This window comes from Lepisosteus oculatus, chromosome 6, assembly GCF_040954835.1.
Source record: "Lepisosteus oculatus isolate fLepOcu1 chromosome 6, fLepOcu1.hap2, whole genome shotgun sequence".
Classification (NCBI taxonomy): Eukaryota; Metazoa; Chordata; class Actinopteri; order Semionotiformes; family Lepisosteidae; genus Lepisosteus; species Lepisosteus oculatus.
The window spans coordinates 42,850,279-42,863,862 of record NC_090701.1 but is presented as its reverse complement, the minus strand read 5'-3'; the positions used below and the strand labels follow the sequence as shown (position 1 = coordinate 42,863,862).

Here is a 13,584-nt window from a genome sequence, read left to right as displayed (position 1 = left end):
TGAAACACCATTTCCTTGTTCATTATTAATGTTATAATAATTCCTATGCGATGCTAGAATATAGTATAGGAAAACCTGAATTAACTGGTTTTCTACATTACATACTAGAAGTAATGTTAGTGTAGTCAGCACATGGGGAGAAAGGGGTGTTTTCTCAAGGAAAGGACGGTGACAGTCATTAGAGAAGATACAGAAACCACTGTATGCACATTGAATGTGCAACTCCAGGCAGTTCCACATTTCTTCAATCATTAAAAATTGCACTTCGCACCAATGTACAGGACACTGGAGGATCTGGAGAGGTTGGCTTTAGGATTTTAGTTTAATTGGAACCCAGTAGTCCTTAAAATATTCCCCATTTATACCTCAAATTAGTGTAATAAAGCTCCACGTGCTTTACCAGATATGGAAACATTTACCAAGCTTTTTCCAGAAATGACTGATTTTGATTTTTAATGAAAGCTAAAATACCCACATTAGCCATAAATTTTAGATTAGTTCATAAAAAGCGTTTTTTATTGCACAACCTATATGCACAGTGACTTACAGCATTTTAACTTTCATATTTTATTCCTTCTAAAAACCATTAGGAAGAGTAAATGACTCAATACTCTAAATATATAGACCTTAAAATTTAAGTTTACTAGCTTACAGCGCAAGAATGATGGCTGTACTCTTAAGATTTATCCTTGAGTGAAACTTCAACACACTTGGGTGGACCCAATTGCAGACACTGGCACCTTACGAAAAACAAACATTTATATACAGCTGTACAGAGATTTACAAAAGTGAAATTACAAAAGTGTGCACACACAACCTCTCAATTAAACATGTCATCGGTGAGCTGGACTATATCAGGAAAACAACATCTTCTGACACCATAACCTGATTGTCATCTTGCATTTGACCGAGAAGCTGTTTGACTTCGTCGGGCTCAAACGGGTCATTATTGCCTTTATTGATGTTTGCGATGACCTCTGGAATCGAGATGGACTGAGAGCGGGTCGCTTTGAAAGCTTTCAGCAACGCCGCCTTGAACAGTTTCAGCCTGGTTTGAAGAAAACCAAGAAAATTAGTGCAACAGCCCTGGTTAACTTCAATAGCCGAGTGAAAAGCACATCTCTGACAGAGAGGCTTGTGTCAGATTTTAATTCAATGCACTAAATTTGAGAATACAGGAACAAAATGTCAGGCAGGCTGCCTTTGATTTTGGAAACGCAGAATTTCGATGGAAAATATCCTTTTTTGGAAAAAAGAACCATGCACAAAAGGTTCGAATGGGAAAAAAAAACAGGTTGTGTGTAGAATGTTTTGTGCTAGAGGCTCTTTGGGTAAGGGTCCAAGAACAGGATTAACATTTGCACAACTTTCAATACTAACTTTGACAATTGAAATTATATTGAGGCTTTAAACTGGGTTCTATAAATCAAGGTTTAGTAGGTTTGTTAAAGATCACTTACAATAATGGAGGTGTAATATTAAAGCTTCATTTATGCAATTTAATCTTAACTCCATAGTCATTAATCTCCTGAATACCAGATGGAAGTATTTTCATATAATAAATACATTATTTCAGACAACCACAAGCTCTTGAAACAAAAGCAACAAAAAAAAAATCACACTTGGGGTTCTACCTGTCTTTGTGGACTTCAGTCTTTTTCTTTGGTGTTCCTCTGTCCTCTGCACGTCTGTGCCTTTGTCCAGAACCCACTATACCAGCAATACAAAAACAGCAGGCACTAAATTCAGCTCGACAGGGGTTAAATATGATTGTACTGACATTTCAGAAAAAAATGTTTTTAAAATCTTTCCCTTCAGCCTGGGCATCAAAACCCATTTGCTGCATCTACGTCCCAAGCTGTAAAAAGCCTTATGAAAACTCACGCTGCACATCTGCATGCTGTTCATCAAGGCTGAAGTCATAGCAATCCATGTCCTCGGCTTCAGTCGAATCCAGATCCTTGGACATGAGCCTAGAACTCTTTCTGTGAATGGAGGGAGGGGATACATTATCACAGATCTCCCAGAGCTCTGTCATGGGAAGACTCTAAAAACTGTCGATTTACCTCATGCTTCTCTGGCTTGAATCCTCTTGACTTTGAGGGACGTCGCCATTCATGCTGTCCATGTCCACCTTTTTCTTTTTTTCTTTGTCCAAAATCTGAGAAAACCGAAAGTTGAGATTTGTAAGAATAAAGAGGTGGGGAGGGAGGGAGGGGTGCTCGACTTCAGTCGCACAAAACAAAACGCATACCTTTTTAAAGTAAGCAAACTGAATGAGCTCCAGAGCCGCCTGAGAGTCCTGAAGTTCAATGGCTTTGCTCATCCTGGCTTTCGCGTGGGCCGTGGCCAATCGGATCATGGTCTCCAGAGCTCTGGCCGTGATTGGCATCGTCTGAGCATGCCGGAGAAACAGCGTCCATCACAAACCTACCGACTGCTTTCTCAGCGGTGCGGAGGCGAGAGACTCTCCCACTGTGGGTGACTATTTACCCGAGCGGAGTCGGAGTTCAGCTGATCATGACTCCTCAGCCTGGAGTACTCTTCAGAGATGAAGTCCGCAGCCTCCTGGGTCAGCAGGGGCTTCATCAGCTTGGCAACATGTACGTACTTCTTAATGAACTCCATGCTGACTATCTTTTCTCTGCCAAGCCAGAATAAAAGTCTGACTGCCTCGGGTGCACATTGGTTTAAAACCCAATTTCAATACAGAGTAACAGACAGTTTTGTGCAGTATTAAAAAAAGAATAACTCCATATTAAATGGACTAGACATAAAACTGCAAAAGCTAAAACCAAGACCGCTAAAAATGTCCTGAATTGGAAAAAGGTTACTCTGTGCCAACATCATTTAGGCTAGATTTTCATTTTCATGTCAAATTAAGAACATACTTTTTCTTTCGATGTCCGTGTAAAAGGTTGTCCCGCTTTTCATATATCTGAAGTTCTCGGTCAGCTGCTTCGGTAATATTTGGATCCTCTGTGGCAAACAGATCTATTGTGCAACCCAGTGGCAGAGCTGAAATAAGGGGGGGGAAGAGACAACTTAAATCAATAACCAAATACATTTTAAGATCCCTCAGACGATGTTTGCACTAATTTTGGGTGACCAAGTGTTAACAGCCATCCAGATTCAGAGCCAGTGCCAATCAGAGATATGCACGTGTATCTTGAGCATTTATTCAGCTAAACTAAAAGCTAAAAAATTATCAAAAATGCAGGTGTACATCAATGTTTTGCAATTCATGAAAGGAGTGCTGAATAACAACAGCATAATATTCAAGTTTATATCCTGTAAGAAAGCTTAAAACAAAAGATGTATATTCTATCCTCTAATGCTCCAGGTCATCCAGGAGTTTCACAAAGCCTTTGGAAAAGTTTCATAGAAGTCTCTGGAAGTTGTATTAATAGCCACTATTAAGGAACGGTTTGAAAGCTTAGCCGCACTGAAGTTAGAGACCAGACAGAGCTGCTGTAGGTCTTAAGGTTTCTTTACCCTCCAGAACGCAACACCAAAGTGTATTAAAACAGAAGAAAATACTGAATGCAGACCTGTATTTCTATGCTAAGTTATCCTTGAACTGGAATTGAAAGCTATGAAAAAAAAATTGTACAGTATAAATTTATCACGGCATAATACGAACTTTGAGGTTAATTTTTCCCCAATTTGCTTGGAATGCGAGTTCAATTAAATCAGGGATTGAACTGGAGATATGAAAGTTAAAGCCTTACAAAAACACTTACACTGGAAAACTCAGTTGAATACATGCTTTACGAATGAAGAACGTTCTCTCTTACCAGTGCCGTCTTGCTCTCCGGGAGCTCTGTATCTGTGCATACGAAGAACATGCTCAGAGATCTCTCTGTCACTGTCGGGGTCCATGTGGTCCAAGACTATGAACAACAGATCAAATCTTGACAGCAGAGAGTCCTGCAGTCCAATATTCTCCATTGGGGTTCTATATTGATCATACTGTAAAGGCAAGAGATATTTTCACTGTTATGGAAGCTAATGATCATTGCCAGCAGTGCCAGATGTCCGTCTAGCAAAGATCTTTAACTGGGAGTTTCATGGTGAGAAATAGCCTACCAGGAAGACATGGGGGGCTGGTCAAATGAGAACTCAAGCATAAAAGTTGGGTCATTTTTCCAACAATGAAATGAACATCTGCTGATATTGCACACATTGGAATAATGCTCTCTGCTGTCTTGTGTGGTGCCCAGACAACCTTTAATCATATTCATTTTTGGCAATTTCAGGCAAGACAACCATCCAATGTCTTACCAAACCTCTCTTTCCAAAGAAAAGAGAAGAACCCATCTTAGGAAGGCAGTACAACAGATCGTAAGGCTAACACAACTGCTGCTGAAGCAAGGCTGTACCTTTGTTCCCAATTAGAGGCTATACAATTCTGTTCCAACCACTGTAATTTACCATTAACATACTGTACAGTGTCAAGCACCAACCTGTTGGATCAGTTGATGTGCAATGGGTGGATGATATAACATGGAAGACACAAGCTGAAGCATCAAACCTGCTTGATTAATCTTCTGCTTTTGGTGCCACAACTGTCTAGCAGGCAGAATTGTCAGCACTGTGGGAGTACCGTCAAAGCTGTGTTAACTGCAGAGCAGTGTTCAGCTGTAAATGTCAGCTGGCCGACCACGCCACTGTTGCACAGATGGACATGTAGAGTCAGTTCTCAGGATAGAGAAGAACGATCTGGAGGAACTAAGATCATTGCAGAGCAACCCAAAACAAGTTTAAGACCTCCAATTTTATTTGATACATTTTATACCCATCTCCGGAGGTTAGAGGCAAAAAAATAAAAATCAATGACCATTTGGAAAAATACATTTTGCAGGTGGACATTTTCTTTCATTGGCCTAATGTGAATACCTGCAGTTTCATACATAAATCCTCATTTCAAAACTTATCAGCGCTGCAAGGATTTCAAACCTTTTAGATAAGTTGTCCCTAATTGGAATACAGTGAGGCCATCTTCTGACACAGGGGTTATACAGTATGTTCCTCCATCTCTGTACACTGGAGAAACACAACAGCTTATGGGAAAATTGGTTGTCAATAAATAGATTGCACAACATCCCCACTTATCACCAGATATTTTTTACACTGTTTATAGAGGGTTATTTTAATAATTCAATAACTTAGTGTGCAATAGCATGTACAGAAGATCCTATTTTAAGATTTCATAAGGTTCCAAAGAAAGCAACCTTGGTGTTTTTTCACACTCACTCCATCTGTTCACTCACTTTGAACAACGTGGAAGATAATTCCAGCTTAGCCGAGTTTTCTCCATTCAACTCACTTTCAACCTCATGACTCGGTGACACCATGTTGTGCAGTTGGAATGCAGGGACAACCCAGAATAAACCAGAAAAACTGGTTTGTTTTTCTGAATGAATGGATTAATAGAATGATGAATAGAACCAGTGAGAACAGTGAGAAGGGGGAAAAGAGCAACAGTGGACTGGAATGCTGGGAATATTACAGTGCTGCCCAGAACAGAACCGATATGAGATATAATGAGAAATACAACTCAGCAGAGCTCCAGCGCAATTTCTGCCTTGTCGTGACACTTTCAATGCTTGGGGAAATTTTGGTTGCTTTTTTTGTGACATGTTCTGGTGAAACCACGTCGGGAGGGGGCTTACTGTAGACCGTTACAAACTCGGGTTCAAAAGGCTGCATATTACTCACCACACTGCTTACAAAGAGTGCCATGATCTAACCACATTGATTACGCAGCTGCAGGCAGAGAGAAGCATTGCAACCGCGGTTTAGAAACGGGACGACGAGAGCTACATTTCCCCAAAAGCTTCCCTCCCGTACCTGTAGCTGCTGCTGCTCCTCGCGCCACTCGTTTCCCCGACGTAGCTCTAACTCACCCTCCCGTAAACCGGGTTGGCTGCGGCCAGCACGCTGCAGCGAGCGTTCAGCCGGGCCTGGATCCCCGCCTTGGCGATCGTGACGCGGCCCTGCTCCATCACCTCATGGATGGCGGTCCGGTCCATGTCAGACATCTTGTCAAACTCGTCGATGCAGACGACGCCTCGGTCCGCCAGCACCATGGCCCCGGCCTCCAGCCTGCGCTCCCCTGCGGCGAGGCGAGGAAGGGTTCACGACACGCGATGGAACCAACAGGCACCGGCGCCAGCAACAGGCGGGTTCAGGTCAGCTCACCGGTCTCCTGATCCGTGGTGACGGCTGCGGTCAAGCCCACCCCTGACGACCCCCTTCCAGTGGTGGGAATGGCCCGCGGAGCCGTGAAGAGCACATAGCGCAGCAGCTGGGACTTCGCCACAGAAGGGTCGCCTGAAGGAAGCAGATTCAGCAGAAAGCGGTTCATGCAGATGAAAAGAGGGATTGAAAGTCCACAGTGCTCGACTGAAAACCGGTGCCGAGACATTTGTACCACCAAAAAATATTTAACTCCTTAAAAATACTTCCAACGGGAGAAGTTACTCATGCAAGTGGCTGTAGTAAACAGATCAACATCAGATTTCCATCATTCGGATTTTCCCTAAAGCTTGCTTCAGGCCCAACAACGGCTCTTCCAGAGTCGAGCCGCGTTTTAGGATCTGCATCATGTCACCATAAAACACTGGACCTTTATGGGTTTTTAATTTTAAAAAAAAGTTTCCCTTTGATTACAGCTAGGCTCCTTAAGATGTTATGCTTACTATCATATGTTGGTTTATATTGTTAAGGAGAAAACGCACATTTCACTCAAGTCAAGATTGTGAAGAGAAGCCTTTTAAATCGGCATGCAGAAACAAAATCTTACCTATTAGTAAGATGTTGATATCGCCTCTTATACGCGTCCCATTTTCCAAAATCTTCTCATTTCCTCCAAGCAACAGACACAGAATTGCTTTTTTAATATACTCATGGCCATGGATACTAGGTGCCAGCGACTTGCTCAAATGTTCAAAGACATCCTGGTTAAGGTTAAGAAAAAAGCAATTAATATGCTTCTTATATGTAAAAGGTCTTGGTCAACCACCCAAGCAAAATGCTTGTTCTACCGCCTCCTAGAAACTCCATGTTTAACTGAACTGCAAGAATGATTAATACAACAGCCATGTAATTACTTGTCTGCATTGCATGATGAGGGAGAACTGCACATACATGTGGGATCAATTCCACTGGATTTTGCATTCGTCCAAGGGTCCTGCAAACCTCAACATAAACACTTTAACAGGTATCAATATGGTCAAGCCAATATTTCAAGAACAAAGTTTCCAGATGTAGAATGGCCAAATGACCTCTCACTCATCGGGCTGCTGTATACAAATCCACAAATCAGCCTACAGCCACATCTTAAAGGATACTAAGGAACCTGGTACAAGAACATAGAACAGTTTGATCTAGGCAGCCCTTCAATTATAGTCCTTTAAAAGACTAAAAGTGGCTTGAATGAGCTATTTACTGAATGGGAAAAAAAAAATACATTTCCACAAAAATAACATGAGAGATGGTTAACACTGAAATTGGATAAAGATTTTTTTTTTACTTTTTGGAAGTATACATACTTTGGAATGGGTTCTACTGAACTTCTTTATCTTGCCCACATCATCAGCAGAAAACGTAGGAGCCATTTCCTTGCTCAGAAGCTTTATATTGTTGGCAAGCAGGGTTGTCCTATTCAGAAGGGGAGAATTTAAAAAGGGCTTATTTAACAGTAAAGGAAAAACTCACTTAGGCCAAAAAGATATAGGAAAAGGGTGGAAAAATGTACTGCAACATGAATTTCGGTGTATGCAAACAGCTGACGACAATAACCTACTAAGATATGCTAGCGGTTTTAAAAAAGGCCACTATCAAGAGCCCACTGGGCAAGATCATATTTCATGTTACCTGAACGTGCCTGAAGTGTAGCCTCCATGCTTGGCTGGGAGACAACGATAGACTCCTACCAGCTGCACTCTGTCTCCAGGCTTGACTTTGTCAACCAGATCATCGTCGGTGATTATGTCAATCGAGCGAGGCAACTGGCCAGCAGGTGCCTTTTCGGGCATCTCCTGGATAGTCAGCGTCTGATGGTCCTTGTAAGTACTGAGCCCAAATTCAGTCTCTAAAGGATTATTCTCTTCATCCTGGAGAACGATATTCCAGGAGTTCCGAGTCTGTCTGCCTGGACCTCCCAGGCATGCATAAACCAGCACTCACAAACGAAAAATTGACATGCCATTTTAGGTTGTAGTACTGAAATATGACATTCCTCCTTTATTCTTAAACGTTTGCATGCCCTTAACACTATCTGTAGAAATGTGTTGCCCTGAAAGAGAGCTATGAATTAACTACCCCAGCAAAACTCATCCTGCTACTATTCTTCCATTCATCCTACTTCTAACCTCTTCATTTAATTCAGGAGCGCAGGAGAGCCATAGCCTATCCCAACAAGCAATGGGCGCAAGAGAACATACACCCCGAATGGGATGCCAGTCCACCAGAGGCTATTCTTCCAGCTGAAACTAACCGTGACGCAAAGTCACAGAATATCCGATTTGATGATGAACCAGGTTTTGCAGCAGTTGGCAGACTGAAAAAAGCATACCTTAGTTGGGTAGATTGCACTTGAAGGAAAAGCATCTAAAGAGGTGAGGTCAGTGTACCTCCTTTCAAGCGTTTTCTTAGTAGCGGGACAGTAGTGTACACTACGGGTCACCTTGGGCCTCACCAGTGAGCCTTGTAAGAAAAGGTCAGAAAGAGCAATTGTGTCATGCCACAACTGCTGGAGCAAAACACTAGATTATTAACAACTATGATAATGATATGATATCATTATCAGACAACTATGGTGGTCTGACAACTTTTTTGGTGGGGAGGGGGAAAGAGCTACAGAAATATGTCTCTAATTCCACATTTTCTACAAACTTAAAATGTCTATTAGGGTAGACGTACAAGCATAAGTGAGTCAACTCTGGTGTGATTGTTTTTGGTATTTGGATAGCACCCTTCATCTCAAAACGACATCCTCTTTGTGTAGCTAAGAGGTCTAGTGATTAACAAATTGAACAATGAAAAACAATCTTACACTTGGTGACGATTCCTTCGACACAGACCATGTTGCCAAGTAAACGTGCAGTCAGCGTGCGTGGGGAGACGTGCTTCCCTCCGAAACTTCCTTCCAGGCCCACAAAGAACTCTTCAAACTGCTTGGCATAGGTCCCATCAACGGAGGCCACAAAATCTTTCAAGGCTCTTTGAAAAGCAATGAGCTCCTTAAACGCATCATTAACCAACCTGGAAAACAAATGAAAACTATTGATCCACGGCATAAATTTCTAACATTTTCACGAGTCGGTCCTGAGCGACAACATTTTCAGATCACCAACAGTTTTGGCATACACCAAAAGAATCAAGCATGGCCTGATTTGCCATTGTGCCTGTCCAGAAAGGTTAAAAAGATTGAAAGATTATTCCAAACTAAATATAACGCATAAACATGCTTTTCATTATTCGACAGTCCAAGATGCTGAACATCAATAGCAGGGGGGCTGTCGGGGAGTTTTTCTTGTTGTCCACTCAGTAGATGTACTGTCTCATGAGGCAGGAATGAAGGAAAGTGTGTAAAACGGGAACAAAATTAACATCAGGTGAATAATGGCAAAAGGGAACTGGCAGGTCCCGTTGAAAAGCTTAGTCTATTTCAGAATGAAAATGATCTAAAGAGCTTAGCATGAAGACCCCTACTACATTGTTTCAAACCTAATATTCAGTCGTTTCCAGTTACTTAAAAACTGAACGTGCTCCAAACTCCATGTAGGCAAGACTGGGTCTTCTTATTTAGGTTAGTAAGAAGTTACGGTGACCCATGATGGGTCAAAAGATGTGAGCATGTGTTCGAAAAGCTGAAGGTTTGGGCTTTTGTCCCATTTCCCACATGTTGATTCATTCTTCCCAGTCCCTCGGAGCCTGATTTATCAGGATCAAATTGATCAGCAAATTGATAAGTGGAATCTCATCTCTCTCAGAGAAGACCTACACCTAAATCAGCCATTCTGGACCGTGAAATGGTTTAAGTCAGAAAAGCTTCACGATTCCCCATATGGCACGCAGTTTAGCAGTTGTGGGGCTTAACATTAGGGGAAACTGCAATGTTTTTTTTAAACTTTCTGAGCCTGAAATTTATCAGCATTGATGATTGTATTTAAAACCAGAGTGAGCAGTAAAATGTACATATTGTGCAAAACGTAAATTGCACAATACTATGCACATCACAAAATAGACTGAATTTCCAGGTATGTGCAGCTCCATATTCTGCGATTCAGAACAAGACTACTCAGTTTCTGATAAGGTAAAGCAGGCTTGGGAAGACATCTCTTCCAATGCGACAGAAATATTGCCCCCGACTTTTAGACCGTTTTTCCAACAAAATACTACTTGTTCCAACAAGATCCGCTTGTTGGAACATTTCCGCAGGAAAATGTCTGCTGCACAACCTGTACATCGCATTACATTAGGCATTACAGTGACTAGCGAGCAGGAAAGGCCACATCACGTCAGAATTTGTGCAAACTCTCACTCTCGCCTGTGGAGAGACCAGGTTTGTGACAACATGGCAATGTGCAGTACTCTACAAAGCTCACAATTATGTACTTAATTCTGAATTTATCAAATTTCAAGATACATTGAATTAACTAAATTTTGTTTCTGAGATTTAATAACCAGGCTGAGAAATTGGGACTGCAGCTCCTTTTTGGCAGACGTTAAAAACACCACCTCGAGGCAGCACTGGCTGCCTGCCCACATCATGTACTTATGCATTTAGCACGTGCGATCTTCAAGGAACACTGAAGTAGCCATTGGCTTCTTGGCCCTGATACAGAGCCTGCCATGGGGCTGACACCCAGAGGTGGGGCTGCTGGAGGGTTCAAGAAGGGTTTGCCGAGTTGTGATGGCGAGTTGGCAAGACAATTTTTTTAAAAATCAGGAAAAATTACCAAAAAGAAGAATATCGATTTGTATTGGCATAATAATATGCCGTACACAATTTAGTTGTCATACAATATTTCATTCGATATGAAACGCAAGTCCCGTTAAAGGTGGTTTCCCCAAAGTCCAAATTTTACTACTCATAAAATCACGAGCGTTTACAAATCTTAAGAAAGAAATTGCACTTGAATATAAAAAAAAAAGGTCAAAGAATGCTGAAAGTCTTTCAGGAGACAAATTCAAAAACATCTATTAAAAACCTCAGAGTTTCAGACCGCCATCCAACATTAATTCACACAATTAATACGAACACTAAAATTTACCAAGGTAATTTTGATACAAATCGGGAAACGTGTAATACACGTTTCTATGTATTACATGGAGAAAAAAAATAAAACCTAACAGAATCAGACTTAAGGGCTCATATTACTTTCAATTTGCCATCTCAAGGATTCAGCGACGTTTTCCGCGCAAGGAGAGCCGACTCCTAAACTTTAAGCAACAAATACAATTAGCCGTGAAGTTGTTCTTCCTTTTTTGTGAGAATATTAACTGTATAGAACTTCTGGTTTGCGATTTGACCGTTGCTCTCACTCTGGTTTTGCTGTGATGAACAAAGGTGAACAGGCTACCATGAGCAAATCTGTTTGTAACCAAACGGGCGATGAAGACACTTTTCCTTTTCCTGGAGTCCTGTGAACAATCACCAGGTACACTGCTACTTCCACGGGGTTAAGAACTAAGCCCCTCGTTCACCTTTCATATTAAAATAGTTCGGACGCTAACGGTCCTACAGCACCTCGCTTCAGTTTCTAGTCCTCTAGTTAAGAATACTTACAAGTTGGCTCTCTTCTCATTTCTTCTTCGGAGATCGTTAATATTGACAATTAAACGACAGCGATTTTCTGAGACCATAGCTCTTACTTTCCCATGATAAACACCTTGATCTTGCTGTAGGGGGGTAAAAAAGAGGACGGATTATAAATTTCTCAATCTCGCAAAAGAAACCGGAACATTATTTAGTCGAACGCTTCGCAGCTCCAACGCAACTTTAACGTTTCGCTTGCTAACAGCGAAGTAGGGTGTTTTTTTTTTAAAAAAGGTTTATCTTGCCTTCTGAGAAATGCTGAACGCCTTGTACAACTAGAATTCAATTAGCGAGGTAAGGCAAGGAGATGAAAGGCCATTTATTTCTACCTAGAGCTGTAATTACGCTCTTACTCATCCAACTAATGAGCTTTTCGCGTCACACGCAGAAAGACTTTTCACAGACGCGACAGGCAGTAAACTTCTTCAGCAGCTGTAATATATAATGTGTAGCAGCATCTACGCTTATTCAAACAAGCTGTTCACATCCCAAGACCAAATAGCCCAACAGACATAGCACTGCGAGTTCTTGCTTTTTGCATTAGAAACGTACATGTTAAATACGCAGCGTTGGTACGTTTTATGTGACAAACACGGTGGAAAGCGTAATCATCGCAGACCTAGGGTAACAACTCAAGACACAAACACCTATGGGTCCAACGGATGTAAAAAACGTATTCGCCTACATCATCATCGAGAAAATCCAAGTACTCTCTCTGCGCTTCACGCAGCTCTTGGTCTTCAAAACCACCGTCCATTCTATTAATCGAGTCTTTAACCACCCGAAAACAGAAGATTTAGGTCCACGCTCAGCCGACTTGCTTTATTCCGGAAGAAGGGAACCAATCACAGCTTTTAAAACTACACGTGTGCAGAAAAATTAGGTGTTCTCTATTATTACCTAATGAAGAAATGAAATTGCCTGTGACTTAAAAACATAAATAGCATGAGATTAGCCAGGGCATTACCTTAACGCTTCAATGTCCGAGCTGTCAGAAGCATTTTAGTGTATTAATGTAATTAACATCTGATAATTCACTCCCTGCTTGATCATTTGCCTTGACTTAACAGATAGATGCAAAGAAATGCCTGGTGACTTTTTTTGTTTTTATTACGCGTAATTCGCTGATAGTATTTTTTTCTTATCTGTTTGTTTACTACAAACCACGGAGATGCTGTTAAGTGGAAGAAGCGGTAGAAATTTGAAAGCACCTAAAGCCCGCTAATTGCTGATACAGAAACACATTATTAATGAGAATTAATGTGATTTGTGTTACACACACAAATCGTGGTTGGAGTGTTATTTGTTTTTCTAATTGCTCTCGCCTCTTTTCCCAGGTGTTGCCAATTCATTAATGAAGTAGCCGAGGCGGGAGCATTCAAAGGGCAGCCCTGAGAGCTCGGATAGGAGGAACGGAGATAGTGAAGGTGTGTGGTTTTTGGGACGGGGAAATAGCATGAGATTAGCTCGGGCATTACCTTAACTGTCCGAGCTGTCAGAAACATTTTAGTGTATTAATGTAATTAACATCTGATAATTCACTCCCTGCCTGGTGACTTTTTTGTTTTTATTACGCTGATAGTATTTTTTCTTACCCGTTTGTTTACTACAAACCACGGAGATGCTGTAAGTGGAAGAAGCGGTAAAAATTTGAAAGCACCTAAAGCCCGCTAATTGCCAACACAGAAACACATTATTAATGAGAATTGCTTAGTAATCTAAGGACAATCACTTTAAACCTTACGTATCTACGT

The 13,584-nt window shown here is 41.4% G+C and overlaps 1 protein-coding gene across 1 annotated transcript; it reads right to left on the bottom strand.

Moving 5' to 3' along the window:
- Positions 1 to 498: 498 nt before the first annotated feature.
- On the bottom strand, positions 499 to 12,644 carry mcm3l (MCM3 minichromosome maintenance deficient 3 (S. cerevisiae), like). The gene is made up of 17 exons (XM_006643210.3): positions 12,516 to 12,644; positions 11,801 to 11,913; positions 9,062 to 9,270; positions 8,582 to 8,712; positions 7,882 to 8,120; positions 7,557 to 7,665; positions 6,809 to 6,962; positions 6,205 to 6,336; positions 5,910 to 6,118; positions 3,798 to 3,972; positions 2,892 to 3,018; positions 2,494 to 2,644; positions 2,255 to 2,395; positions 2,067 to 2,161; positions 1,885 to 1,985; positions 1,635 to 1,710; positions 499 to 1,048 (listed from the first exon to the last, which is right to left on the bottom strand). Exons 1-17 carry the CDS (start codon positions 12,585 to 12,587, stop codon positions 850 to 852), a joined length of 2,433 nt encoding a protein of 810 aa, XP_006643273.2. The 5' UTR covers positions 12,588 to 12,644; the 3' UTR covers positions 499 to 849.
- Positions 12,645 to 13,584: the final 940 nt, after the last annotated feature.

Coding starts and splice junctions, on each gene's coding strand:
- mcm3l (XM_006643210.3), bottom strand. CDS start 12,587: ATGGACGGTGGTTTTGAAGACCAAGAGCTGCGTGAAGCGCAGAGAGAG. Junction 6,337..6,808: donor TATCAACATCTTACTAATAG/GTAAGATTTTGT, acceptor TGCTTCCTTCAG/GCGACCCTTCTGTGGCGAAG. Junction 1,986..2,066: donor TCAAGCCAGAGAAGCATGAG/GTAAATCGACAG, acceptor CTCCATTCACAG/AAAGAGTTCTAGGCTCATGT.